The following is a 26104-nucleotide window of genomic DNA, read 5'->3' on the forward strand; positions in this document are numbered from 1 at the left end:
TTTTCAGAAGAAACTCAATTGCTACGGATAGAGAATTGAACAGCCAGTGCCCCTGGGGCATTGGTTAAGAAATCCAGAAATAAAAATTTTGTCTTGAAAATATAAGATGTTAGTTTTGATCAAGTAATAATTACACTATTTTTTTTTATGAAAATTTACTTATCTTGGCTGCTTAACCAATGCCCCTGGGGCACTATTTAACATTCTCCATAATGAAAAGGAGGGAATTTGAAGTTCTGGTCGTTTTTAATCATAATCAATCAATTGCAAATCTTATTTCTCAATTTGAATCCAAATTCAACATCAACTTATCAGTTAATGCCTAAGTAGAACAATTTTGCTTTGATCTAAATTAATTACAATCCCGATACGAACATTTCATTAATTATACAATGTTTTATACACTTGACAAATATATATCAGCTCACAAACACAAAACAACTTTTTTTTTTTTAAATATCTAAAAATTAATCTCTAAATGATTGAGTATCAAAATCACTTTTTTATAATCCGTAACAAACGGAGCATTAGAGATTAATTTTTAAAGATATTTTCAAGGCAAAATTGAATGTTTGGTTCCTTACATTTATTTTAGGTTTCAAGTTGATTCCCTATGTTAAAAAGTTTCGTCAATCCCTTACGTTATTGATGTCAGCATAAGTCGTCCTTCTGGTCAAAGAGTTAACTAAAACGTCCACATGGCACCCACAAAGTTATCTATGTCTGCATCTTAGTTAGCCACGTGGATGCTTTAAACGTAAATTTGAATAAAAGGACTAACTTATTGTAATGTTTAGTAACATAAGGGACTAACTTGAAATTTTTTAAATGTAGTGGACCAACTTGAAACATTAAAAAAATGTAAGGGACCAAACATGCAATTTAGCCTTTTCTTTTAAAAACAGAAGTTATTTTGTGTGTTTGTTCACCATAATGAAAATCACTTCTTTAATAATTTATCAAAATGATTTTATTGAGAATACACAAAACACCTTCTCTTTTGAAACAGTTAAAAAAAGTCCTTCAGATTGTCATCTTTTTAAAATTCTGTGCAGACGACAACTTGTAAATGATTATTTTGTTTAAAAAAAGTGATTTTTTAACTAAAATAACTTTAACTGGCTCATAAATTTGTTTTAACTAAAAAAATGGTCAAATGGCGAACTAAACAGAGAGCATATGATAGAAACTGCAACACGAATAAGACTTACAGTTATGAGGTAAAAATAGTGCTGTTTCTCCAGCATCATTTGTATGGGAAAAGAGCCTCAAACAAGTTTATTGTCATTAGAATTTGCTACTACCATATGTCTCTACAGGTACAAACACCATTCACAAATCTATGGTATCTGTTGCTGTCCCTCACTATAATTTCCCTTTCTAAAACTCTAGTCATATACTTAAAAGCCTCATGACAATCTTTACATATCCTCAAATTCTTGACAATCCTTAATGGCTTACCCGGTGGTACAGATCCACTCAACAATCCAAATGCAACCGCCAACTTCTCACTGTGAAACCAAAGAGCTTCCTTTCTCTTTTCATCCCCAACATTATGCAACAACTCATCCCAAACAGGAACATATCCTAACTTCTCAATATCCCCCATCAGCTCTGCCAACTTCTGATAAATCTCCCCTGACCTCTCATGCTTCCAATCCCCTGCCATAAAAACATGAACTTTTCCCTGCACTTCAATCCAACTCCTCCCACCTTTCTTCTTCACCTTCTTATCTTTCATCATCTTCCTCAACTTCGCAACATCATCCCTCCTTCCAGCAGCCGATAACATATTAGCAACAATAACAAAAGCAGAATCATCATGAGGTTCTAGTTCCAATACCCTCCCAGCCATAACCTGAGCTTTATCAACCGCACCATGGTATGCACAAGCAGATAGCAAAGCTCGCCAAACCGCTGCATCTGGCTCAAAAGGCATCGTCAATGCTATCTTCTCTGCGCTCTCCAATTTTCCATCACGGGCCATTCCACTTACCAGACATGTATAATGCTCAAGAGTCGGTTTCAAACCATAATTCACTTTCATCCTATTCATCCACACATCAATATGCATAAACATCCCAGCATTATACAACGACATCATAATCGCCAAAAAACTATACTCATCAGGCACAAATCCACGACCTTCCATAGAATCAAACAATTTTAAAACAGACTGAAAATCCCCTTGTTGTGCATAACCAGCCATCATAGCATTCCAACCCACAACATTCATCCAAGACAAATTATCCTCAAAAACCCGTCTAGCATCGTCAACAACACCCGTTTTACCGTACCCATCAACAAGAGCAGTACTAACCACAATATTAGAATCCATTCCAATAACAACAGCATGTGCATGAATAATCCTACACTGCTCCAACGCAGCAAGCTTCGCAGCAGCCCTTAGTGCCCCGGAAACACCATGAACAGTCGAATCAAAACCCTCACTTCTCATCTCACCGAACATCAAAAGAGCATCCGAAAAACAAAAATTATGAGCAAAAGCATTAACTATAGCGGAATAAGAAACATTATCTCTGTCGGGACTTTCATCAAACACCTTGAATGCATCGTTAGGAAGTCTACATTTAGAGTAAAAACTAACAAGAGATGAAACAGTAAAAGCATGGTTACAAAGTGATAGTTTAAGGGAGAGAGAATGCAGGGAGAGACCAAAGGAGAGGGTCTGGAGAGAGCCGCAGGTGGTGAAAAGTAAGGCGACAGTACGATGACCAGGAAGAATGGAATTACGAAGCATAGAGAGAAAATCATGGAGGGAGAGAATACTGTAGCAATGTGCAGTGATTAGTGATGTCCATGTAACTACGTTAGGAGAAGGAATTTGGTTGAATAAAGAGAGAGCGTAGGCAGAGAGTTTTGAATCAAAGTATTGTGTTATGAGATTGTTGAATACTGCGATGTCTGTGGTGAGAGATTTTAAGATGCGTGCGTGCGTTGCTCGAGGATCGGAAATTTTCTTGTTGTTGTTGTTGTTGTTTTTGAATTTGGAAGATGAATGTGTTTGTTCTTGGTGATCAGAGGGAACGGTGATTGGTTTCCAATGGCTTAACCAATGAGTTGAACGAGAGGATGAATAATGGTTGATTCGTTTCCATGGTGGTGTAGTATATAAGAAGTAACTGCGTTGAGTGTAAATGTGCGAGATGAAATTTTGAGTTTGGTTCTTGAACATTGCTACGGGCGATGGCGGGTTATTTTGAAAATTTTGAGAGTGAGAGATGAGGGTTGAAATGAGAAGAAGACGAAGCTTGAAGCTTCTCGGATGCTACGATAAGCAGGAAGTATCGACCGTTTGTTTCATGGCAGAAACAGATGCAGAGCACATTCACCAAAAGTTAGGGTTTATAGCTTGGCAGAAACAACTATAAAGCACGACTATAATCGTAGATGTGGAACCAAACACTCTTTTAGTATGTTTTTAGAATAAATAAAAAAAATAAAATAAACATATTTATTCATACGATACAATTCAAAATGACTTAGACAGGTGGTATACATATGCTACAAATATGTTTATATTCAAAGTCTTTAAAACACTCATGTTTTCGATATGCAACATTAACGACGTCTACAAATATGTCTATATTCAAAGTCTTTAAAACACTCATGCTTTCGATCTGCAACATTAACGATGTCAAACTCATGGAATGAGCCTGCATTTTACCAAAGTTGATCTTTCAACATGAGTCAAACAAACATCATACTAAAACGGAAAATAAAAAACATAATGTTTAAAGACAGGAAATCAAAACAAACAAAGTTGTGCTCAAACGACGAAATCACAAAACAAACTAAAGAAACTGAATATATGTGGAAATCACTTATTATTTTATTGTGTGTGTGTGTGTGTGAGAGAGAGAGAGAGAGAGAGAGAGAGAGAGAGAGAGAGAGAGAGAGAGAGAGAGAGAGAGAGAGAGAGAGAGAGAGAGAGATTGAAGGTGAGTCCGTGTCAAAATTGACCCACCCCCTCTTCTGTAGACTAAGAAGAAGAAAAGTGTGACGGCTAGAGTTTGAGAATCAGACAAGAGAGAACGAAAAGTCACTCTTTTAGTTTGTTAATCCTTCAAACTATCAAACGTGAACACCGTTATCATATTCCGTCTAACTCTATTAGAAAGGGTTTGGTCGACCCTTCTGATGTTAAAGATGACAATTTCCAATCAGTCGTTTATATTGTTAAAACATTTTTTATTAAAAGTAAAAATATCTAATAAAACATCTCCATCTTTATCTTCTCTAACAACCTTCATCATTTTCATCAAATTTAAAACCAAAAAAAAAAATATTCAAAATTTGCACTCGAAAGTAAAAATAAACTTGTTTATGGTTGGTTTTTTGTCCATTGAAATGTCCAAATATAAGAACTAACAAACCTAAAAAATTTGAGTTCTTCAAACTAAAACTTTGGATTGACATTTCTATGTTCTTAAAGTGATAAATAAAAAGCCTTTGGAAAATAACCATTCTTGAGATGCCTAAGAAGAAATCATGTAGCCTAAATGATCATTCACAAAATAAAGTGATTGAATCAATGCGAGAGATTCAATCATAACTATAAATACATCACGAAATAAAACTAAACACAATAAATTAAAACATAAATACAAACACAAAACATGAAATGCAGAAGAAAAAAATATCATCTTGTGATTTTGAATTGATTGGATGATACAATTGATCACCTATTAGATACTAACTTCTGATCCTTCACAGTGCAATTTAAAAAAATAATAATAAATAAGTACAATGAAAATGTGAACGGTATAAAAGATGTATTACTTTTTCTTTGATACCAAATGAGTGTAGAACAACTTCATTGATGAAAGAATGGTGATTTGAGACTCAAATTTTGTAATAAAAAAGTTTTGAACTTTTGAGGTATGAGAAAGGTTGAGTGTGGAAGAATTCGGAAAATTCTTCAGCAAACGAGATTTGGCACTTGAAATATATATGAGACGTATCAAAACGTGATTTCTCATATACAGCAAACGAAAGTTAAGTTCTGATAGGATCAGATTGTAACTTTCAATGAAAGAATTCGGAAAATTTAAGGGATCTGTGAACATATGAATTGACCTATCAAGTAATTTTCATCCAATATTGTTTAGCTGAAGGTATCATTAATTAATTTTCTTGGTCATATTATGGGCTTGAATGGTTAAGTGGGACAAAATACCTTTTGAGTTGCGAGAATTTTGAATACAAGATAAGAAGATTCATTGTTTTGTACAAAAATAGAAAATCATTGCAACATGAAAGAAGAAATATAAAACCTAAAAAAAAAAAATGGGAAATATAGAAGTACAGAAGTATCTGGTAACAAAAAATGTAGCGAGAAGGATAAACGGATCTGAATCATCTCCTGCACTTTCTCTGTTGTTGTTTGTCCTGCCATCATCTCAGCTACTCATCTATGTTTTTCTCTCTTTCCAAAACTGCTGTTTTTTATTTATTTATTTATTTATTTATTATTTGTTATAAATTTTCAGTTCTTGGATGAAACACATGAGGGATGACTGAACAATAAAGGTCTTCAAGTTTTATCTAAACTTTTAACAATATATAAAAAATTACAGTAAACTTTCTTTTAATCATTTAATTGTTAATTTTTGGTTTTTCTTTACCAAATTATTAATTTATGATTATAAATAGGACTTGCACAAGCAGGGTAGCTCAGTTTGTAAACCGAATGAGTACTCATCACGATGTCTAGAATTTAAACTGTTTTTTGACAAGATGTTTAGAATATAATTATAGACTTGAAAACTAACAAAAACCACAAATATGCTAACATAATAATAATTGTCTATAAAAAAATTAAATAGGACTTGTACATATTATTTGCCTGTAACCATATGGACAAACAAGTGTCATCTATTGTCCCAATGGCTAGACTAATTAACTATAGGAATTTACGTTAAAATAAAGAAGAAAACAAACAAATGATGGAAGAGGCAGATCCTATACAACAACCAAAGGAAGCCCCGTACAAAAATACTCCTTAACAATTCCTAAGTTAATCACAAACCATGATTAACAAGAAACTTAATTAATTAACAAGGATGGTTTATTTATAATAATGATAATAATATAATAAGAGTGAAATTTGCTTAGAGTTTCTTCATGATATCGACCATCAAGTTAGGATGTGTACTTTGAAACTCAACCAACTCTTCAAGTGTAATAGAGCCATCACCATCTTTATCAATCTCAGCCATTCTACGCTGAACTTCTTCCTGGGAAGTTAATCCCAACACTTTGAGAGCATCAGCAAACTCTGACAATGAGATCTTGCCGTCGCCGTTCACGTCAAAGCGCTTGAAAACACGTTCAACCTCAGCTCTGTCAGCCATGTTATTAAAATTACGTAACTTTAACTAACTTTTGTGATGAATGTATGATATTGAGAGGAATAGGATGTGAATTGTTAAGATGCAATGAATGTTGAACTTGAGTGAGATGTTTAAAAAGTGAAACACAAGGGTGTGCTTAATCATCGGATCACCCATGGAGTTTTAGAGCATGTAAAAATGTAACATAAAATTTAGTCAATGTGATATTATTAGCAAGAGTTTCTTCTATGCCTTGCGTTATTTTCTTGTCTCAAATTTTCTACAGCCAATTATTATCCGATATATGTGGACTGGCTGTCACTTTTTATGAGAATGGGAATATTTTTATAAGAAAATCCTCTATTTTTATCAAGTTGCAATTGATGAATTTGATCACAGAATTCAAGATCCTTTTAGTTAGAGAGTTAGATCACACAATTCTAATTAAGAAGTTTTTATTTTATTTTATTTTGCTCTCAAGGAGTGCACGCCACAAGTCATATACCACTAACCAGAAAAACACACATTAGCTTATTTCCTTCTCACAAGTTGCATTTATAAAAAATAATATCTTGTATGCATATATCCTGAAAACAAAATGCTAACTGTGCAAGTTTCATGCACAGATATGGTGATGTAAGTTCCCTGTTGAAATTAATGTACAATTTTCGAATATTATAACCCACAATATGGTACAGAAAATTGGAATAGTCTAAAATTGCTATATTTTTGTGGATATGTCTAATAATGCATACATTATATTTTGTAGCCTAAAAAGATTACAACAATATAATGTAATGTATAAAAAAATAAACAAAAGTTTTGTATTATTGATAAAACAATTATTCGGATATGCAATCCTGGACTTTGATCTTTTTTTTGGTAGTGTGAACTTTGATCTAACCGAGACTATTAACTCGTTCACATTTTTTTTTTAAACTTGGTATTCGGTTCAATGACCGACTAATCCGAAATTTGTAATCTTATTGTTCATTTGTGGACATTAAGTGGTAAAATTAATATTGCTATATCTTTTGTCTTTTTTTCAGCAGCTCTTTTTTATGTCTTTTAAGGAGTGTTGCCAGAAAAATTAATATTTAATATTTAAATTTTTCAATTAAAATAACATGAGTAAAGTTGAGAGAAAAATTGAGAAGTTATAAGCTTTAAGCTATAAATAAGCTACTTCAAATAGTTTTTCATAAACTTATATTTTGGTCATATAAGTTAAGCTTAAAATTTTGTCTTGCCAAATAGATGTATCTAGTATTGTCCCATTTTACAAAACTTTTTGTTACTAGTTTCTCATATTATAATTTATACCATTCACGCTTCCTATATAATAAGGATAACAATATCCATGGCCTTATGCTAGTACTAACCAACTAATTATGTCCTTCCAACTAGCTCAATAATTGTCTTATAATTTATAATTCAGTCTTTTTTGGAAGGGTAGTTTTACTTTTTCTTATATCATGATTAATAAATGAGTTTCAGTCCTCCCATTTATTTGTTTCTCATGTTGCAATCTACAGAAAAAGATTGATTAATTAATTTGGAGTGGGCACTATATTCTGATTTAATTTTAAGCTGCAAAATACAGAAAATTATTCACTTGGGATTGTAGTGTCTCAAGTTGCAACATCTTTCACATTATAACAACATTACTAAATAATTCAACAACAACCAACTTCACTATATACTCCTCAGCAACAAAAAACTTTATGTCCCCCTGCAACAACTTTCCCACTTTCCTTCCACTCAAATTCTAATTCTCTTTTCTTGCTTATACACATTAATTAATTTATGTCCATAATTACACTGATGGTGAATTTACAACCGGAAGCTTGATTGTTTTCTACATACAAGTTCATCTGTGGTAGAAACTTCAAAAGGAGTTTTAATTTGTTCAAATCTTTCTGATAGAGACAAATTCTGTAAGCTTTTGACCTCAGATGAAACCCTTATTTCTGCAGAAAAAATTGCCTTAACAGGCCTATGATCTGATAGTCTTGATTCACTCCTTGTGTACTCAAGTTGTTTCAAACCCTTTCCATACCATACTATTCTATCACACCTAAAATTAAGATTAACAAACAAATATTAAATTAAATAATTATACAATTGTAAATGTTATGTCAAAATTGATTTTTTTTTTTTTTAACCATGTTAAAAGTGTGTAGTATAATGTGGCCAACCAGATTTCCCGACGAAATTCTTATAAAGTGACCAACCAGATTTCTGTTTATTGTCCTACATGTGTCAGTGTACTCCGACATGACACTGACTCATACAGTTACTTTCGAATATATCATTTTCTTAAACTATTATCGATGTCGGCATATTAGTATCAATGTCATATATGTTTGTGTCGGTGTTTCATAGTATATGTAAGCATATATATTTATGAATTTTATATTGTTAATTTCTTACCAAGCTGGTGCTCGCCTCTTTTCTACTATCTTTTTTCCATGACAACAGCAACCATAATATATATCCGAATTTGGACAATATTTGTAGGTAGGAGCAAATTTGATTGGTCCTTCATGCCATCCTCTTAAATTGTTGCCATTCATTAACTCCATCATTAGCTTCATTCCCATTGGATGCAATTAAATTAGAGATAAGTTTGTTTAAAGAGAACTTTTTTAATGGAATTGTTGATGACTTTTTCAACAAACCTGATCATTTTCTAATAAGGAATCCCAGTCCTTTTTCTCTACAAGTAAGCGTGTCGTTTCCTCTGGAAGAGATATCCTATAATTTAAATCTCCAAGCAATATTACATGACTGCACAAAACATTATGTGATTAATTATGTGGCTAAAATAATACAAGAATACAGTATATAATTAAGTACAAGTTGAGAGAACTAGAGAGAGTATGTCTCATTAATCAATTAGTATGTGGTTAACTGTAACATTGAATATATTTTTATAAGTACATGCAATGCAAGTGCAAAAATATATTTACAACGTTTTTCTTTGGTAACTTTCTATTTACGCACCGGCCCACTATATTATATACTACCAGAAAACAGATAGGACACTTTGTTTAATTAATTACAACTTTTCAAAGTTAATCAAACTTTGAAAAGATTAACATATTAATATTTTGGAGGCATTTTTTCTATGGGGACCAAAGTTGGAGAATATTGATCATTAGTGACGGTTCTTTGTTTACAAGAAAAATAATTATTTCAGCCAACAAAATATTTGGACCTTGTTTTCATGATTTATTATGAAAGGAACATAATTATTAAATTAAACGCAAGAGGGTAAAAAGAATTACTAGTAGTATTAGAAATCAAATTGGACGGTTTCAAATTGTTACTTACTCATGGTCTAGAATATTTCTTGGCAATTCAAACAAAGGACCTCTAGGAAAGCTAGTCCTAGAAAAAATTTCAGCAACATTAGAATTCCTACACTTCTCATCCCCTTCTTTGCCCCCTGAAGCTAGATGGCTACACACAAAGCAGAAGCTTGCTTCATGTAGTTGAAATCTCACTGATACAGAACCCTGCAAATTAATTGGTGTAGAAAATAAGATGTTTAGTTAACCAATGAGATGCATGATTTTAGTCTTTTTAGACTATTGGCTGCAGAAACCTGCAAATTAATTGGTGTACAAATAAGATTTTCAGTTAACCAATGGGATGCAAGGTTTTAGACTATTGGCTGCTTTTAAAAGGTCGACGTTGACGGATTTGGATTGTATAGTCAATAATCTCACACACTCATGCAGTAAGCACATTAGTGGCAGTGATGATCCAAATTTCAAGCTTGATATTTTAAATAAAAGAAATATCAAAATATGTATTGAAATCTAGATCGTCTGATCTCAATGTAACAACCACTGATGTGGTAGCTACGTGAATGTGTGTGATTGTTCTTACCGGCAATCCAAATCGAATGTTGACAAGTGATATATGACATATGTGAGGTTATGGTGCAAAATTAATTAATAATATTAATTTCATATGGAGTTGGTTATAGTTATAGGCTTATAGCCTTATAGGTCTCACCTTGTTTCCTAAACATCTCATTATGCCACAACCTATGCATGACACACTTGGATGTTGAATGAATGGACGAATATCTCTCCTTGTCCATACAGATATGAATATTCCAACCATTTGTTTGCTAATTATACATTGGAAATCATCATGTGTGGATTCACTATGAACTTTGTCTCTATGATCCTTATTCAAAGCTTTTCTGATTATGGAATTCCATTTATTGGAAATTTCATTGTTTTCTGATCCCAATACATTTGAAGCTTTTAGAGGCACTATTTCTTGAAACCTGAATTGTAATAAAACAGAACAATAAATAATTTGTCTTAAAAAAATACTACAATTCTAAACATGTTTTTCTATGGTAGCTATACAAAACATGGATCAGTGGTACATTACCCAAGTACATAGATGTCACAGGAGTTGTTTTTTGCCTCCAACAAATCATCTACGTTTAAATCTTCATCTGGTGCAATCCCACCTATGTTCCATGTACTAACAAAAATCCTTTACAAGAAAAATAAACAAAACAATATTAGAAATGTTAAGAGGAAAAAAAATAGAAACAAAACATCCAAGTACTAGTGATCAGAAGATATTTAATTGTCTTCTTACTTGTATTTGTGTTTGTCCTTGGGATGATTAGGAACTGTTTCAGAACTATGATCAATGTCTGCAAAATTCAACAAAGGTTCATCATAACTAGGATAATCTGCTATGAAGTTGGTGCTTCCAAGTCGCTTCTTGAGTATCTTATTAGCCACTAATGTAGGCCACATGTTATACAGAAATGGCATATATATAACAATTGATGTCGATAAAAGTTAAGGTGAGAGACTAGAATTAGTGCTCATTTCTGCATGTTTTGCAACAGAAAGGACTATATAGAAGAAATGGAAGAGATCATTCTAGGGAAGAGAGAGTCTTGAAGTGGAGAGGAGGGCTTTTCATGTGACGTAAAAGATGATGCACATTAATTATATAATTTCAATATATATATGAACTTTTGTCCTAGCTAGTGGAAGAGAGTTTGATCAATAACACAACATGGGTCTACACTTTTCTTGCTTATTTGAATTTTTCTGTTTGTTTAGTTGATAATTAAAGGACATCACATATTAATTTATATCGTTGAAGATGCATGGATGCAAGTGGGAGTTACGCTAGCTATATAGTGTGGTCCATGACAAACTATAGCTAGGCAAGTATATAGGAAAGTGATATATATTTTTGGATTAAATATAGGAAAAGTGATATAATTGACATATGTGAGTATTATCTAAAAGATGAGATTAACAACAACAAAAAATTCACTACTACAACTTAGCTCATTTTCTTTTATTATTTGTTCAAATTTGATAGGTTGCACTATGCCAACGTAATATTGTTCAGAGTAAAAATGGACTTTGATTCTTAATCAATGTCTCAGTCTTTAGCCTTGTGGATGAACAAATATGGTTGGAAGGAGAGATCCACTAAAGACAGTCAATCAAATCCAATGACAAAGATTAATCATCGACAAAGAATTAGTTTTTTTGTGGTGTAACAAAGTAACAAGACAAAAAAAAAATAAGTTTTAAGTTTATATCTCAGTATGAGAGACTTCATGTCAGGAGGGGGAGGTCTAAATGAGTCGAGCACCTCGAATGTGATCTCTCTTTTGTCATAAAATCTTCACACATATTTTTTTCCCTAAGAACATACACCAATGTAGTGTTACTATTCCCAAGCAAAGCATCTCCAATCTGAAGGTTGTCAGTAGCATAAGCATGCAAGGTAAGATTGCGGTGACCAATAAACAACTCAATGACTTCCAAGCAATCACTTTCACAAATAGTATTGGTATTGATGATAGTCAGTCATATAACGTTTCAACATTCCATAGGAGTCAATTTAGAGTCATGTAATAAAATTTTCAGAAGTATTAGTTATGTTTTTGTAATTAAATCGATGGATGAGCATGGAATAGCAATTATGGGCACAAGGTCATGGACCACCTCAAATCATCCAAACCAGACAACTTTGCGGTCGTATTGTGCTTTTTACAAGATTATCAAGTGATTTCGAGGGCTATAGTCACTAAGGATGTTTCAGTGAGAAGAAATGGAACAGGAGATGAAGAAAAGATGAAAGGACATATATTGCCTCAAGCGCGATGTGTGATAAGAGTTGTGCGTAATCATGATTTAGGAAGGTTACTAGCACCAAGAGGCAAGTAATCATCAGTCATCACACAATGATTCTAATTCATGTATTCTTTTACATATCCATTTGTTTATGTTTAGATAGCATGAGTAGCTACTTTCTTAGGTTAGGTCATGTAGATAAGCTTTTGTTTAACTGGTTGAACCATGTAATTTGTTGAGTTTCCTTTGAATGCAAATGCAATGCTTAGTTTTTTTCAATCACAATTTATTCTTAACGCTTTTTATGCATTTGTAGATGTTCATAAACTGATCTAGGTCTCAATGACTATTAACCATAGCTTTAGGGCTTGACCTAATTTTTATCGTTCAATATGTAATAGTTTTTAACATATTCTATTACCGCTTTTCTAACAAGAGTTTGGCGCTCACTCAAAACTTCTTACCTAAGACATCAGGGGGGTTGTAACCGTAAAATAGTGTTAAGTACAGACATTGACTTAGCTATTTTGTTCAAACATCATGAAACTAAGTAGGCAATTGTAAACATTGGACTCACTTACCAAGTATAGTGAAAGAGAAAGAAATCCAACATGATATAATCATTGTTTTATATGTTTTACTTCATTAAGATAATGAACCATTTGCCAAGTGCAAACCCCAAGTCACTTATCATAATCATATTTGTAGACGTTAAGTCAGAATTTCACAATTCCTACAAAAACAAATTTTATAAATTTATTGCTTCACGACGGTGTAGTACACTTGTTAAACAGATCATCAAGTTTTTGACATTGTTGTCGAAAACTCTTGATTAATTTAAGCAACTGCAAATTTGATTAGGGGTTTTATATTATTATTCATTTTTTTATTGTTTTATGTTACTTAAGCTATTGGAAATAAATTCAATTTATTTTTCATCACTAAAGATCGGGAAAAAAAAATATAGAACTATTGTTTATTGCCTTTTGATTGTGTGCAGTGTTATTCAAGGTATCTTTTTGTTTATGCGCAACAAACGAGCAAACAAAGAGCTACTCTTTGATCTAGAAATCGAGAGAACCTCAACAGCAAAATGAAAGGCAATCTAAAAGCTCAAGTTTGCAAAGGAGGCAAATCAGTCGACTTTAATTCAACCACTCTCAGAAGTTTGAGATCACTCACTTCGAGCAGAGTGATGAAAAGTTCTTGTATGACATTTGGAACACTTCAAATCGTTACTAAAAAGGTGGCCTAGACACGATATAGTTGAGCTCAACCAAATACAACTTTTTACTCAAGGGGGTAGATCTCAATCTAGAATGTTGTGGATGCTTCGGTTGAAGGAACCATGAGACAAAGTCAGATACCGATGCTAAGGATCTAGTAGAGAATATGGCACAAAACGAGTATCGTACCCTTAGTGATAAGGGTGCAAAAAGGAAGGGAGTTCTAGAACTTGGTGTATACTAGTATAATATATATGTTATTTGGTGTATAAATATATTTGTTATTTTGTGTGGAAATATATATATGTTATTTGGTGTAGAAATATATTTGTTATTTTGTGTGGAAATATATATGTTATTTGGTGTAGAAATATATTTATTAGTAGCCCCTATTGTATATATATTTAATGGGAGAATATATTTAGTGGAAGAATATATTTACTAAAGAAATATAATTATTAGAATAAGTAGATTTGGGGGCTGAAATAAAAAGAAGAGAGTTATTTGGCCTAATTAGATTTAAGAAAAGAAGTTAGTATTATAAATAGAGGAGATATTAGGTTGAAAGACTAACATATGCAAAAAAAACAAGGATTTGGAGAAAACAAGGCTTAGAGAGAAGAGAACAAGAGGAGAGAAGAACCAAGAGAAGGGTTGCCAATCGATAATTCTAAGGTAAGGGTGAGACTATCATTCGGTAATATTAAGTATGTAATTCGGAATTTGCAATTAACATGTTCTAGGATTAGTTTGTGAGAATTTGCGAATTAGGGTTTTGAGAGAGAATTGATGATTAGATGATGAGAAGTTGTTAGATTGATGTAGAAGTTGTGTACAGACCTTAGATAATCCATGGGTAATCATAATCATAGAGCTTGAAGTGAATTTATGTTGTTCTTGAAGGTTTTCATGAAAAATGGGTCAAATGGTGATTTTTGTTGAAAGAGTGTTTTCGTTCAAGTTTTATATGGATTTGGGTGTCTTTTCATGTTTAGAAACATTTAAACAAACTTTGGGACCAAATTTGGGCTTAGGGGATTCAAAATTGGGATTTTGGGATGAAAAATGGAGTTTTCCCGAGAGCTATCTCTGACAGCATTCTCTGTTTCATGTTTTTGCATCTTTTTCACACATTTCAGTTTTGAATTGGCTTTAGGTGTAAACACGAAAATTGTAGGTATGGATGTTAGCTTTCTAATGCCGTTTGGTTTGACTTCAAAAGGATTTATAGAACTTGAGTTATGGTCAAAATACTGCACATAGGTCACAGTGAATTTTTATGGACTTTCAGCACAACTTTTCCGAATTTAAAATGAAAACTGGTATTGATCAGTACAGAATTGGTCTTAGGCGTAAACATGGAAGTTTTAGACAATTTTGTTAGCTTTCCAGTGGCTTTGGTTTGACATGAAAATGATGTTTGGTCTTTGAGTTATGATGAAAATACTACAAGGAGGTCTTAGTGAAATTGTACAGTGACAGCATTCTCTGTTTCATATTTTTGCGTTTTGTTCATATGTTTCTGATTTGAATTGATCTTTGTTGTAAACATGAAAGTTGTTGATAATTGTGATATCTTTCCAGTAGCCTTGGTTTGACATGAAAATATGTTGTGCATGATTATTTATGTTCTTACAAAGATGCATGATGAATTGTTGATACCTGAATACGATGATATATGATGAATTGTTGATGTTTGAATACGATGTTATATGATGAATTGTTGATGTTTGAATATAATATTAATGATGATCTGTGTAGTTGTTATAAGATGACTAAGAATATTAGTGATGTGTGATTGTTATATATGCACTATATGTGTTATTTATGATGCTTTTGTTGATGCGATGCTTAAGATGCTATTGTTATCATTTGATACTGTTATGTTATGATGCTGATATGATGTGACTTATAAGTGCTGCATATGTTGTTGTTAATCTTATTTAAGATGTAAATGTCGGTCTAAGTCAAAGAGTTGTAAGATGTTCATGAAGTTTCTAAGATGTAAGATGTTGAGTCCATGCATACTCATTTAAAGATGAGGGCTCATGCCCTAGGAGCCCTAGGAGCTTTTGCTCAACGACGATGAGGGCTTATGCCCTAGGAGCATATTTATGCTCAACGACGATGAGGGCTTATGCCCTAGAATGGTACCACATGCATTTGCATTTGTCAAGATGATTTGAGAAGTTGAAGTTGCATAGTCGAGTCGAAGTTGTTAAGATGTCAAGTTGTCGAGTTGTTAAGATGTTAAGATGTCAGTTGTCGAGTTGTTAAGATGTTAAGATGTTAAGATGCCAAGTTGTTGAGTTGTTAAGATGTTAAGATGTCAAGTTGATGAGCTATTAATGAAGTGCTTTATGAATGATTATGATGCTTAAGATGATGAATGATTATGATGTTTATGATGATTGATTATGAAGTTGCTTATGATGATTGATTATGAAGTTGTTTATGATAAGATGTTATGTGATTTATGATAAGATGATATGTGATTTATGATATGATGCTATGTGATTTATGATAAGATGCTATGTGATTTATGATAAGATGCTACATGTTTACTAATGATGATATGTGATGATGTTTGTGATGTTTATGATGATATATATGATGTTATGATTAAGATGATATATGATGTTTATGATTATTTATTATGATAATATAAGATGAAGTTTATGACTAATGTAGGAAGATTAATGATACTAGTTAATGAAGTTTAAGTTGTTAAATGTGATTGATGAATTATATGCTTAATATTGTTGTTTGAGAAATCTCACCCCTTCTGCTTGAAAATGTTGCTCTTCGTATGAGTAACTTGCAGGTAATCAAGATTAGGCGTGGTCGTGAGTGGACTCCTTACAGTGTGTCTTTAGGTGCTCTGATACGTAACGGGATGAGAGTTTTGTTATTGCTTTCTGTTCCTTACGTATTAAGTAAGAAGTTTTCGTGAATTATTATCGAACTAAGTTTCTTTGAGATTTTATGTTGAGACCCTTGTGCCAAAGATTATTTAAGATGTTGAAATAATTATTCCGATGCGAAGTTTTAATTAATACGTTGATGAATTTTTGAAGGATAAATTATTATTTATTCCATTTATGATTTTTAAGAAGTGTAGCATTCCGTTTAAGTTGTTAAACTCTTATTTTTATTAAGAAATTTTTATGTTGGGAAAACGGAGTGTTACACCCATAGCACTAGGGCATCATCACAAGAGCAAAAGGCATTTAATTAGTTGATCTAAAATGTTTCTTGAAGACCCATTTTTTATACATCGCGACACCTGACTAATCATGTATAAAAATATGGTTAATTCAACGGAGCAGATGATTGGTTCAATTTACTTTGAAAATTATGGTTAATTCATCTAGTTGAATTAACCAAAATTTTGGTTGTAATTAAGTTGAAATTAACCAAATTTTTTAACCATATAAACCAAGTGTAGCGCATACCTAAAACATAGGTGTCTATATATCATTAATTCTAATTATATATTTCTACTTCTTTTCTTTATTAATCAAATTCTTTACCGGTCGTATAATATTTTCACAGGTTTGTCCTTTCGAATCTGGAATCATAAATTTTAGTCCCTTCATCCAAATAATGAAGTCGAGTACATGATAAATAATAAACTTGACTTAGAGACTATATCAAAGTGTGAACTTAGAATGAAATTATTAAAAATTAAAACGAACACCAATAACATGCAGACACAATGGATGCACAGTTAGATACTATTTCTAGGTCACATGTTTGTTTTTAATATTATCTATCTCGCGCCATATATCCGTACAGTTTTAACTAATTCTTCCATCTACTCTTTCTTTTTTCTTTCTCTTTTGACAAAATGATCTACGCTTTTAGTTTTTGATCTACGCTTTATGACAACATAATACCATTAATGTAAGTTGATCTCATCAATAAACATTCAACTCAAACCTAGCAAAGATCTGAGTTTGAATCTACATACAATATGAGAACTTTGTTGATGGTAAGTAGATATTGGCATTAGATTTTTCTCTTACTCCAGTAACCTTAGAATATTGTGATTATCTCTTCTAATCGAGATTCAAACATTAATTCACTATATTGTGTGAGTCTAACCCCTTTTATTGGATTCAACTTTACATGATATATTGTCAATACAAAAATAATAGTAAGATAAATAATACAACTAAGAACCAATCTCAATTTTGTGCCGGCGTCTCTCTGGCTGGATTTCCACTCTTTTCGGATTTTGTATTTATAATACTGCCACCACTGGTTCTGTCTTAGTATTTCTTTATTTTTGAAAAACTGTCTCTGTTATTTAAAAAACAACTTTTGAAGAATGACTTTTTCCTGAGATAATTTATTTAAGGCACAATCCAGAAAGATGGGACGATAAGATTAAATTGTTTGTGCTTGAAATATAGTGCAATTGCAATACCTGGAAAATGGACTACAGAGAAGCAATTGTCCTTTCGTGTACACTGTATACTTTTTTTTTTTTGGTGGTCAGGGTTCGAACCCCGACCTTGCATATATTATGCATTGTCCATAACAACTGAGATAAGCTTACGAGGACAATGTATATTGTATACTACTACCTCCGTCCCTAATTATAAGACCCTTTTGAGAAATTTTTTTGTCCCTTTTTATAAGATCCCTTTGCTATTTCCAACTACATTAATTATTTCTTTACATACATGCCTCTATTTATTATACATATTTTTCTTCAATCAACAATAAATAATATGTTGAAAACATAAACAACCCTCTCTCTTAAAGGATAAAATTGTAAAAACAATAGTAATTACAAACATATTTAATACAAATATCCACTATCTTAATTCCCGTTATTTTTTCAAAAGGGCCTTATAATTAGGGACGGAGGTAGTATAATAAACTAGAAGTGGTAGTCTTTGATATAATTAAATAGTATATGTTACTTAATTTGTTTCATATATTTAAGAAATTACACTTTGCATCAAATAAATAAAAAGAAACTGTCGAGAAGAAAGAAAGAAACTACACTACACTTTCCTATCCCTTTGTTTATATACTACATACTTTTTATTAAAAAATTAAGTTATCACCAAAAGAATTATAGTTCTCTTAAAAAGGAAAGCATATTCAATATCCATACTAGCTAGTGTAATCCATATGAGTTATAAATCTTTCAACGGTGAATGCATTTCAACCTTTTGATAGGAAAACAGCACTTATAATACTATACACATTAGTTATGTTGCATTTCTGCAAAATGCACTTTCAATGGTGAATGCAAATGCAATTCGTTAAAAAGAACAGAACAGGTGTAACACTTTGGAGACTCATGCTGTGGTCCAACCAACGAACCCCTTTTCAACATTCCATTTATTTACACAAACATTATGTCTATATAATATAATACTACTAGGCATACCAATAATAGCTTAAACTATATACTATTATTAATAATGTTCTTTATTTCAATTAATAAGTTAAACGACTAGCATACAAGTACTTGCATCATTTTAATAAATTAATTGCAAAGTATCAAATCAAAACCAAACCAAATGATCCAATTAAAGGCAATTTACAATAATTGTTCATTCTTGTTTTTAAACCCCTGCTTTGTTTTGGTGCTAGTTCACAAGGTTGAATGAAGCTGCTTAGAGATGTTCCATTTGTGTAAAACATTGCCAAAGACATCGTAGAATGCTATATTGAGTTCAGTTTCAATAACATGCACAGACATGAATCCTTGACCATCGTAATAGAATTTCATCTCTTCTTGATTCCACGAGCTCACATCACCTCCCCATGCCTTTGACCCTCCACCACTGGTCAAAAATTGAATTGGACTGAAATGAAACATGTATATATAGATTAAAGGGTTAAACTCAATGTTCATTATTCAAATTCTGCTAGAATCATATCATCAATTTGTTTTGTTATCATATGCATATCACTTGAGTATCAACGAACCTGTTAAGACTGCTTATGTGTTGTAGGCAATGATCGTGTCCATTCATGAAAAGATCGACGTTGTTTGCCTGAAATTCAATCATAAAATATCAGAAATGCAAAACATATTTTTTTTAGATCTCTTCTTTTTGTTATCTTAGATAGTTCACTATTATTTCAATAGTAATAATTGAATCTTTTAAGTCTTCATTCTATTATATGGTGTCGTTAATTAATCTTAAATGTGGTGCAAAAATGTGTCGCTCGTTGATTGATTTTTTGTGCTACACATTTTTGCACCAACAACCACTTTGTGCCCTCGTTAATTAATCTTGAGTGTAACAAGTCAACCTAATTTGATTGGTTCGTCGTTGAGTCACACCCGTATTGGGAGATGTATGCTCTCTTATACCATTTGCAAATGCTTAAATTGTCACTTAAGTGCATTTATCAATATAAAATTAAAATGATATGTTCTTTTGTCGTTTTAAGTGGTGTTTTATAATAGAAGAGTGATAACATATACCTTTCTTACTAGAGGAAAAATTTGATCAAAAATCAAAATAAAATCCATTTAGAGTTGTATTACAATTGTTTAAACAGTTAAATTTAAATGTTTGAACTTGTAATTGAGAATATTTTTTTAAACAATTGTAAATGTATTGGGAGAATGCATCTTAATTACCTCAAGAATTGGGAGAAGTTGGTTTACAAGCTCTTTAGTATCACCATGATGACCAGCACTTCTAATTGTATGGTGACCTACCACAATCTTCCACTTTGCATTTGATTGTTTTATAGCCAAATCCAAATCCTATTGAAGATGCCCATAATATATAAATAATAAATTAATAACATAAAAACATAAAGCCTAACATGGTCTGTTTTTTTTTTTATGATTTTTCCAGAGTTATGCCATAGTTTTGTATTATTATTCCTATGAGATAAGTGATAAGTGGTTTGAACCTTAAGGAGGTTGGAAATGTATTGTTTTCTAGGCCATGTGCCTCTCCAATCATAAACATGGTCCTCAGGTTCTGTAAAATATTTGTCCACAAACGGCGTAGTATCTACAAAGAAAAACTCTACAAATTCTGAAACACAAGATATGATTTCATTAGTAATTGCATTGCAATTTGCATGTCATGTATCAAGTTCTATCTATACACAGATCAAAATTAATATGAGGGAAAAAATAAAAATTATTTTCACCTGCATTGATCACGTAGGATCTTGAGCAAAACCATCTATTGTCAAGATTTGTAAGAACAGGACTCAGTTGTGCCTCAACATTGCCTCTATAGTCATGGTTTCCTAAAACTGCAGAACCAACAAGGTTGTGTAGACACCAACTATGTTATAATAATTACATCTTCAACAGTGTGTGTTTTTTTTTTTTGGGTAAATTACACTGACCTCCCCCGAGGTTTACTTATATAACACAAACACCCCCTCTAGTTTTTCAAACTCACTTACCTCCCCTCCTTTTAACGGTGTCAAACTTTTGTTAAATAAATAATACAAAAAACGTTATACTCTTGTACAAGCTCTCTGGAATTACAACATAAACAAACTATGGCTCTCTGCCTCTCCATTATTGACGGCTATGGCAAGCTTACAAGTTAAAACCATTGGCTCCCCATTAATCTTCTGTTAATTTTTTTCCAATGTATTCACCCGCCGTCCATTCACCATCATCAAGTTTTCTATGTTTTATCCCTATATTATCATCAAATTATTCTCTTAAATTGCAGTATTTTCTTCGTTAATTTTAGAACATCACAGTCCTTCAAACTGCACAGTGCACACAAACTTTCTCCAAACGATCCTTAGTTGACATGGGTCCACAAAACTGACAGTGAAAAAAATGTTAACGGAATATTAACTGTGTTAATACAGAAGGGAGGTTTTAGTCTATATAATGAAAACTTAAGGGAGGTTTGTGCATGTTTTAAAATTAGAGGAGATGTAAGTGTCATTTTAATAGACCTCAAGGGAGGTGTGTGTAATTATCCCTTTTTTTTTAAAAAAAATGTGAAATTAATCAATCCATCTGTTGAAGTGTCGAATGATATGCTTAGCACAACTTCTGCTTAAGTGTATCTTTGTCTGCTTTTAATTTTTTTTCATTTGATTTATAAAAAAATCGCTCCAATAACTGAAATTAAAGTTTTTTATTATGTAGATCAAGTCTACTAAATTTAAGACACCAGGACGTCTTGACATGTTTTTAGTCTCATATTTGATGAGATGAGGCCGCCGATAAATGTTTTTACAAGTATGGACATTCTTCATTTTACAAACCGATTTTGTTAGGTTGTGTTAAACTCAATTCAAATTCTAAATAGTATCAGAGTCTATTCAAGATCTATGGAGTTACCTGCTAGCAAATCCCGTTATCGGATCACTCAAATCACACTTTAGATATCCGGTTAGGTGGGTGAGTATATGTGTGAGAGTGATAGAAGTTTCACATTTAATAAGATGAGAATTTAAAATGTGTTTATAAATGGGATATTCCTCATTTTATAAGCGCTAAGTTTCAACCCATATACTTTCTTTTATGCAAGAGATGGAATTTTTAGTACTAATGAATTTAAACTCATACCATTGTACCATTGCTTCTGCAAGCTTGGAGCAGTGTAGATTTTGGTGAATGAATGGTGAAAGGATGTATCATCTATGCCTTTCAAGCCATTGTCATAAAAATTGTCGCCTGTGGAAATCACAAAATCGATGTCCAATTGTTCTCCAATATAACCCATCTAGTAGTAAAACAAGATGAATTAATTAGAGTCAAGACAAGAATAGACACATGGGAAACTCAACATTATTTCTAGAGATGGGCTTCAGATTCCTCATCAATGATATACCCCAATGCGACAAAAAGAGTGGATTTGTTTTCTTAACACACAAAAAATGTAAAAATACAAGAATACAAGACATATAAAAATGAGTTACAATAGGACATATCGAAGAAAAATGCATGTTTATGAAGTTAACTCAATTAGTAGGACATTGCATAATATATGTAGAGGTTGGGGTTCGAACCTCGAACACCATATTTATTTATTTTAAAAGGAGAATTCTAACAACTAGGTTACTTAAAAAAAAAATGCATTATAATAACTTTTTAAAATTGCATTCTCCTCTGTACTTGTATTGGGATACCCTTTTAAGTTTGTCTGTTTTTTAAATATATTTTGCTTGTTAAACAAATTTATGCATAGTAATTTTGTTTTGTCGCAATGGAATTAAGTGTATAATATTTTATCAAGCAGATAATACATGTATTATGTATATTCAAATTTAGAATATCAAGAATATTCGGTCACTTGAACGAAATAATTAAGTTTAGGTGGTTAATAAACTCCACCAAATAACGAATTGTTCAAGAGTTCAATTTCTTACTATAACAATTTTTTAGTGCAACAATTCTTGTCAAATTTTTAGAGAGCCTAACCCTGATCTATTTAAATAAATAAGTTTTTTATGACAAAAAATAAACAATTCTTTTAAAAATCCTAAGTTTAATCATTTAACTAAACGAGTCAGATCGAGTCAAACTTTAAGTACGTCAAGTCATAGACTCGTATCAAATAGTCTCATCTATTTTCAACCTGCTCACACAAGAAATATTTATAAGTTCAGGATTGCATATTCAACCTACATCCTTACTATACATTCTTTCAAAAACAAAAACAAAAACAAAAAAAAGCCTACATCCTTACCTATTGAATGTCCCTACAATATTTTTATCATTTGAATTTGAGTTGTATTTACATAAACAATCCTTCCAAATCTTCTAGATAAGTTTAAGCAGAATAATTTATATAACTTCATAACTCATGCCTTTTCAATTCACAATAAAATAATTACTCATGATGATGACCTTAGATGTTTCGGGCCAAATAAGAACTGAACCACTAAAGACAGCATTATAGAGATATACACTAGCACCTTTAATTATTTATCTTTTGCTTATAACTTATATGCAATTTTTTATTCTATCACTTTTTCTCATGCAAACAACTTTATTTTAAAACATAAAAAATGTGGATTATTGGTCTATTTAGAACCGAACTAAATATACACCTCCTTTATAGAGATAAGTGTCTATAGAAGAACACCCTTTTTTTTGTGCACCCTAGTTAATATTTTTTAAAAAAAATATATTAAATACTGTTGAAATATATATATATATATATATATATATATATATATATATATAATTATTTATGGGATCTAGTTATCACATTTTTGTGAGGTGTTGGATTGGAAGAAGTTTGTGCTTATTAAATGTTAAATTGAAAAAATTATAAAATAAATAATGTGTACATGCATGTCCATTTAGACACCCTAAAAGAGGTGCTTATATGGTTGATGCTCTTAATCATAATTATCTCTTCTAGATATATCAAACTTACTAATTAAATCTCAAAGTTAAACATTTTTATTCATAAAAAAGGTTATACAATTCATTTTTTTAGTGCACCTGATAAAAAAAATTATGATTATTGGCAATTTTGGTATATCTATTTGGTGCTTTTGAATATTATTATAAATTTGTTGATAAAATTTGTACGTGATCAGCCTTTTATTTTAAGAATCAAAATAAATAAGTTGTACTAAGAGGAGAGTATATAAGTATACAATGGTAAATTAATTAAGCACTCACTTTGAATAACAAGGAAAACATGTTAATGGAAACTTCATTATATTTGCTTTAATAACTTTCTGTTGAACTAAGTTTGGAGATCCTATAGAAAATGTGGTGGCCATTATTATCAGTTAAGATCATGTATATATACTATTAAGCTCACGAAATTAATCCATATAGTCAATACATAAATTACCTGCAATGCAACTTGAGATTGGTTGTAACCTCCTCTTCTTCCCCAATCTCCAATCACCAAGAAGCTTAGAGACCCATCTGGTTTAGGTGCATGTTCAAACGACTGAAGTTCTGCAGAGGAATAAACCAAACATTGGGTTATGGTAGCTATGAATACAACTAGAAGGGACATGGTGATTTCGAAGTTGGAAGAAAGGTGTGAGCCTTTGGTGGTGATTTTGATAAGACACTCTAATGGCCTTTTATATATGTTACTTGAAGTGGAATTAAGATGATTGTAGCCTGTAGGATTCAAACAATCAACATGGAGTGTCGATAGGGCCAATCATCCATTATCCATTTGTACAACTGGAAAAGAGAAATTACTCGATTCATATGGTCCATAAGAACAGTTTAATTTTGATGTTGTATAAATAAATAAAGAAAACAAATCGTCAAGTCAGGGTAAAATTAATTATTATAAAAATGTAAATCATGCATGATTGATGATTACTATATTTGAAAATGAAGTATCCTTCGACAATATTTATATATGAAATCAACTTTCATATATTATTGTTGCAACTTTAATTGTTGATGACGCAACACTTGCATAACCACTCATTGAGAACATACCGCTTTAATTCGGATTCCACAAACACTTAATTTTGGATCAACAAAAAATTATTCACTGATTTCAAATTTCAAAGGTGGAATAACCGTGCATTAGACAACCTGAGCACAATATTCCCCTATCTCTTATAACACCCCTTATTCTTGGAGGAAATTTTAAGATCCTTGGACTAGAACCCAAACTCAGTCCACATTTGACTAGTCCATTTGTAATTTGATTGGCTTTTTAAGAGCTGACGTAATGGTTTTCGAATCATCATAGATATTATAAAGGTTTTCTACAAGGGTCCAATGAATTTGAGTGGAAGAGTATCCTTGACGGAGAAAATTAATCGTCCACTCTAAATCAACAAACACTTGATTTTCTAAAAACCCCTACTTCAAACAATTTTAAGCTCATAGAATAGAGTAATGATATTTTGACATCCATTTGATGACAACTTTGTTGACAACCTTGTTTTTCTCACTTTTTATTGGTCAAAAACAATGGAGAGGGAAAAAGGAAGAGAGAGGATAACAATATCATGTGAGTATGAGAGAGAAAGTTGACCAAAGTTGTCAAAAAATGGTTGTCAAAATATCATTTCTCCATAGAATATACCCCACAACTCAACTCTGAAAATTAAATGCTTAATGTCTAAATCTCTTTCATGGCTTCAATTATTATCCACGCGTGGATTTAGAACATTAAAAAATAAGAAGAAAAAAATCGAAAAAAGATAAAATAATAATAATCCTTATTTATTAATTTTGTTAAGTGTGCATCAACTTAACCTAATTTTCTTTTTATAATATTTTCAGATTTCATACATTTTATGAAGTGTTTTATTTTGTCTACAATAGATTATCACGTGTTATTTTTTTCACCGTTACCAATTATATATTGCATTTTATTATTCGTATGTCAATTTCTTTACAATAAACCCGAGCGTAGCACGGGTCAAAAATCTAGTTATTAATTTTGTTAAGTCTGCAACA

General features: G+C 31.7%; 3 protein-coding genes and 1 pseudogene across 3 annotated transcripts; all 4 read right to left on the reverse strand.

Moving 5' to 3' along the window:
• Positions 1-1213: 1213 nt before the first annotated feature.
• Positions 1214-3415, reverse strand: LOC146932991 (putative pentatricopeptide repeat-containing protein At5g52630). Its single transcript, XM_085704718.1, has one exon. It carries the CDS (start codon positions 3194-3196, stop codon positions 1301-1303), a length of 1896 nt encoding a protein of 631 aa, XP_085560844.1. The 5' UTR covers positions 3197-3415; the 3' UTR covers positions 1214-1300.
• A 2394-nt stretch (positions 3416-5809) lies between these two features.
• On the reverse strand, positions 5810-6464 carry LOC146932992 (polcalcin Cyn d 7 pseudogene; annotated as a pseudogene).
• Positions 6465-7902: 1438 nt separating this feature from the next.
• LOC146932993 (type IV inositol polyphosphate 5-phosphatase 9-like) lies at positions 7903-11226 on the reverse strand. Its single transcript, XM_085704719.1, has 7 exons — positions 10989-11226; positions 10773-10880; positions 10383-10662; positions 9693-9877; positions 9038-9146; positions 8790-8947; positions 7903-8433 (listed from the first exon to the last, which is right to left on the reverse strand). Exons 1-7 carry the CDS (start codon positions 11168-11170, stop codon positions 8190-8192), a joined length of 1266 nt encoding a protein of 421 aa, XP_085560845.1. The 5' UTR covers positions 11171-11226; the 3' UTR covers positions 7903-8189.
• A 7929-nt stretch (positions 11227-19155) lies between these two features.
• Positions 19156-24898, reverse strand: LOC146932994 (purple acid phosphatase 8-like). The gene is made up of 7 exons (XM_085704720.1): positions 24516-24898; positions 22268-22424; positions 20872-20979; positions 20626-20753; positions 20345-20473; positions 19681-19748; positions 19156-19556 (listed from the first exon to the last, which is right to left on the reverse strand). The coding sequence occupies exons 1-7, from the start codon at positions 24684-24686 to the stop codon at positions 19343-19345; spliced, it is 975 nt and encodes a 324-aa protein (XP_085560846.1). The 5' UTR covers positions 24687-24898; the 3' UTR covers positions 19156-19342.
• Positions 24899-26104: the final 1206 nt, after the last annotated feature.

Source organism: Medicago sativa, chromosome 4 (genome assembly GCF_051527215.1).
Source record: "Medicago sativa cultivar Bolivia chromosome 4, Bolivia_mono, whole genome shotgun sequence".
In the NCBI taxonomy this organism is placed as follows: domain Eukaryota; kingdom Viridiplantae; phylum Streptophyta; class Magnoliopsida; order Fabales; family Fabaceae; genus Medicago; species Medicago sativa.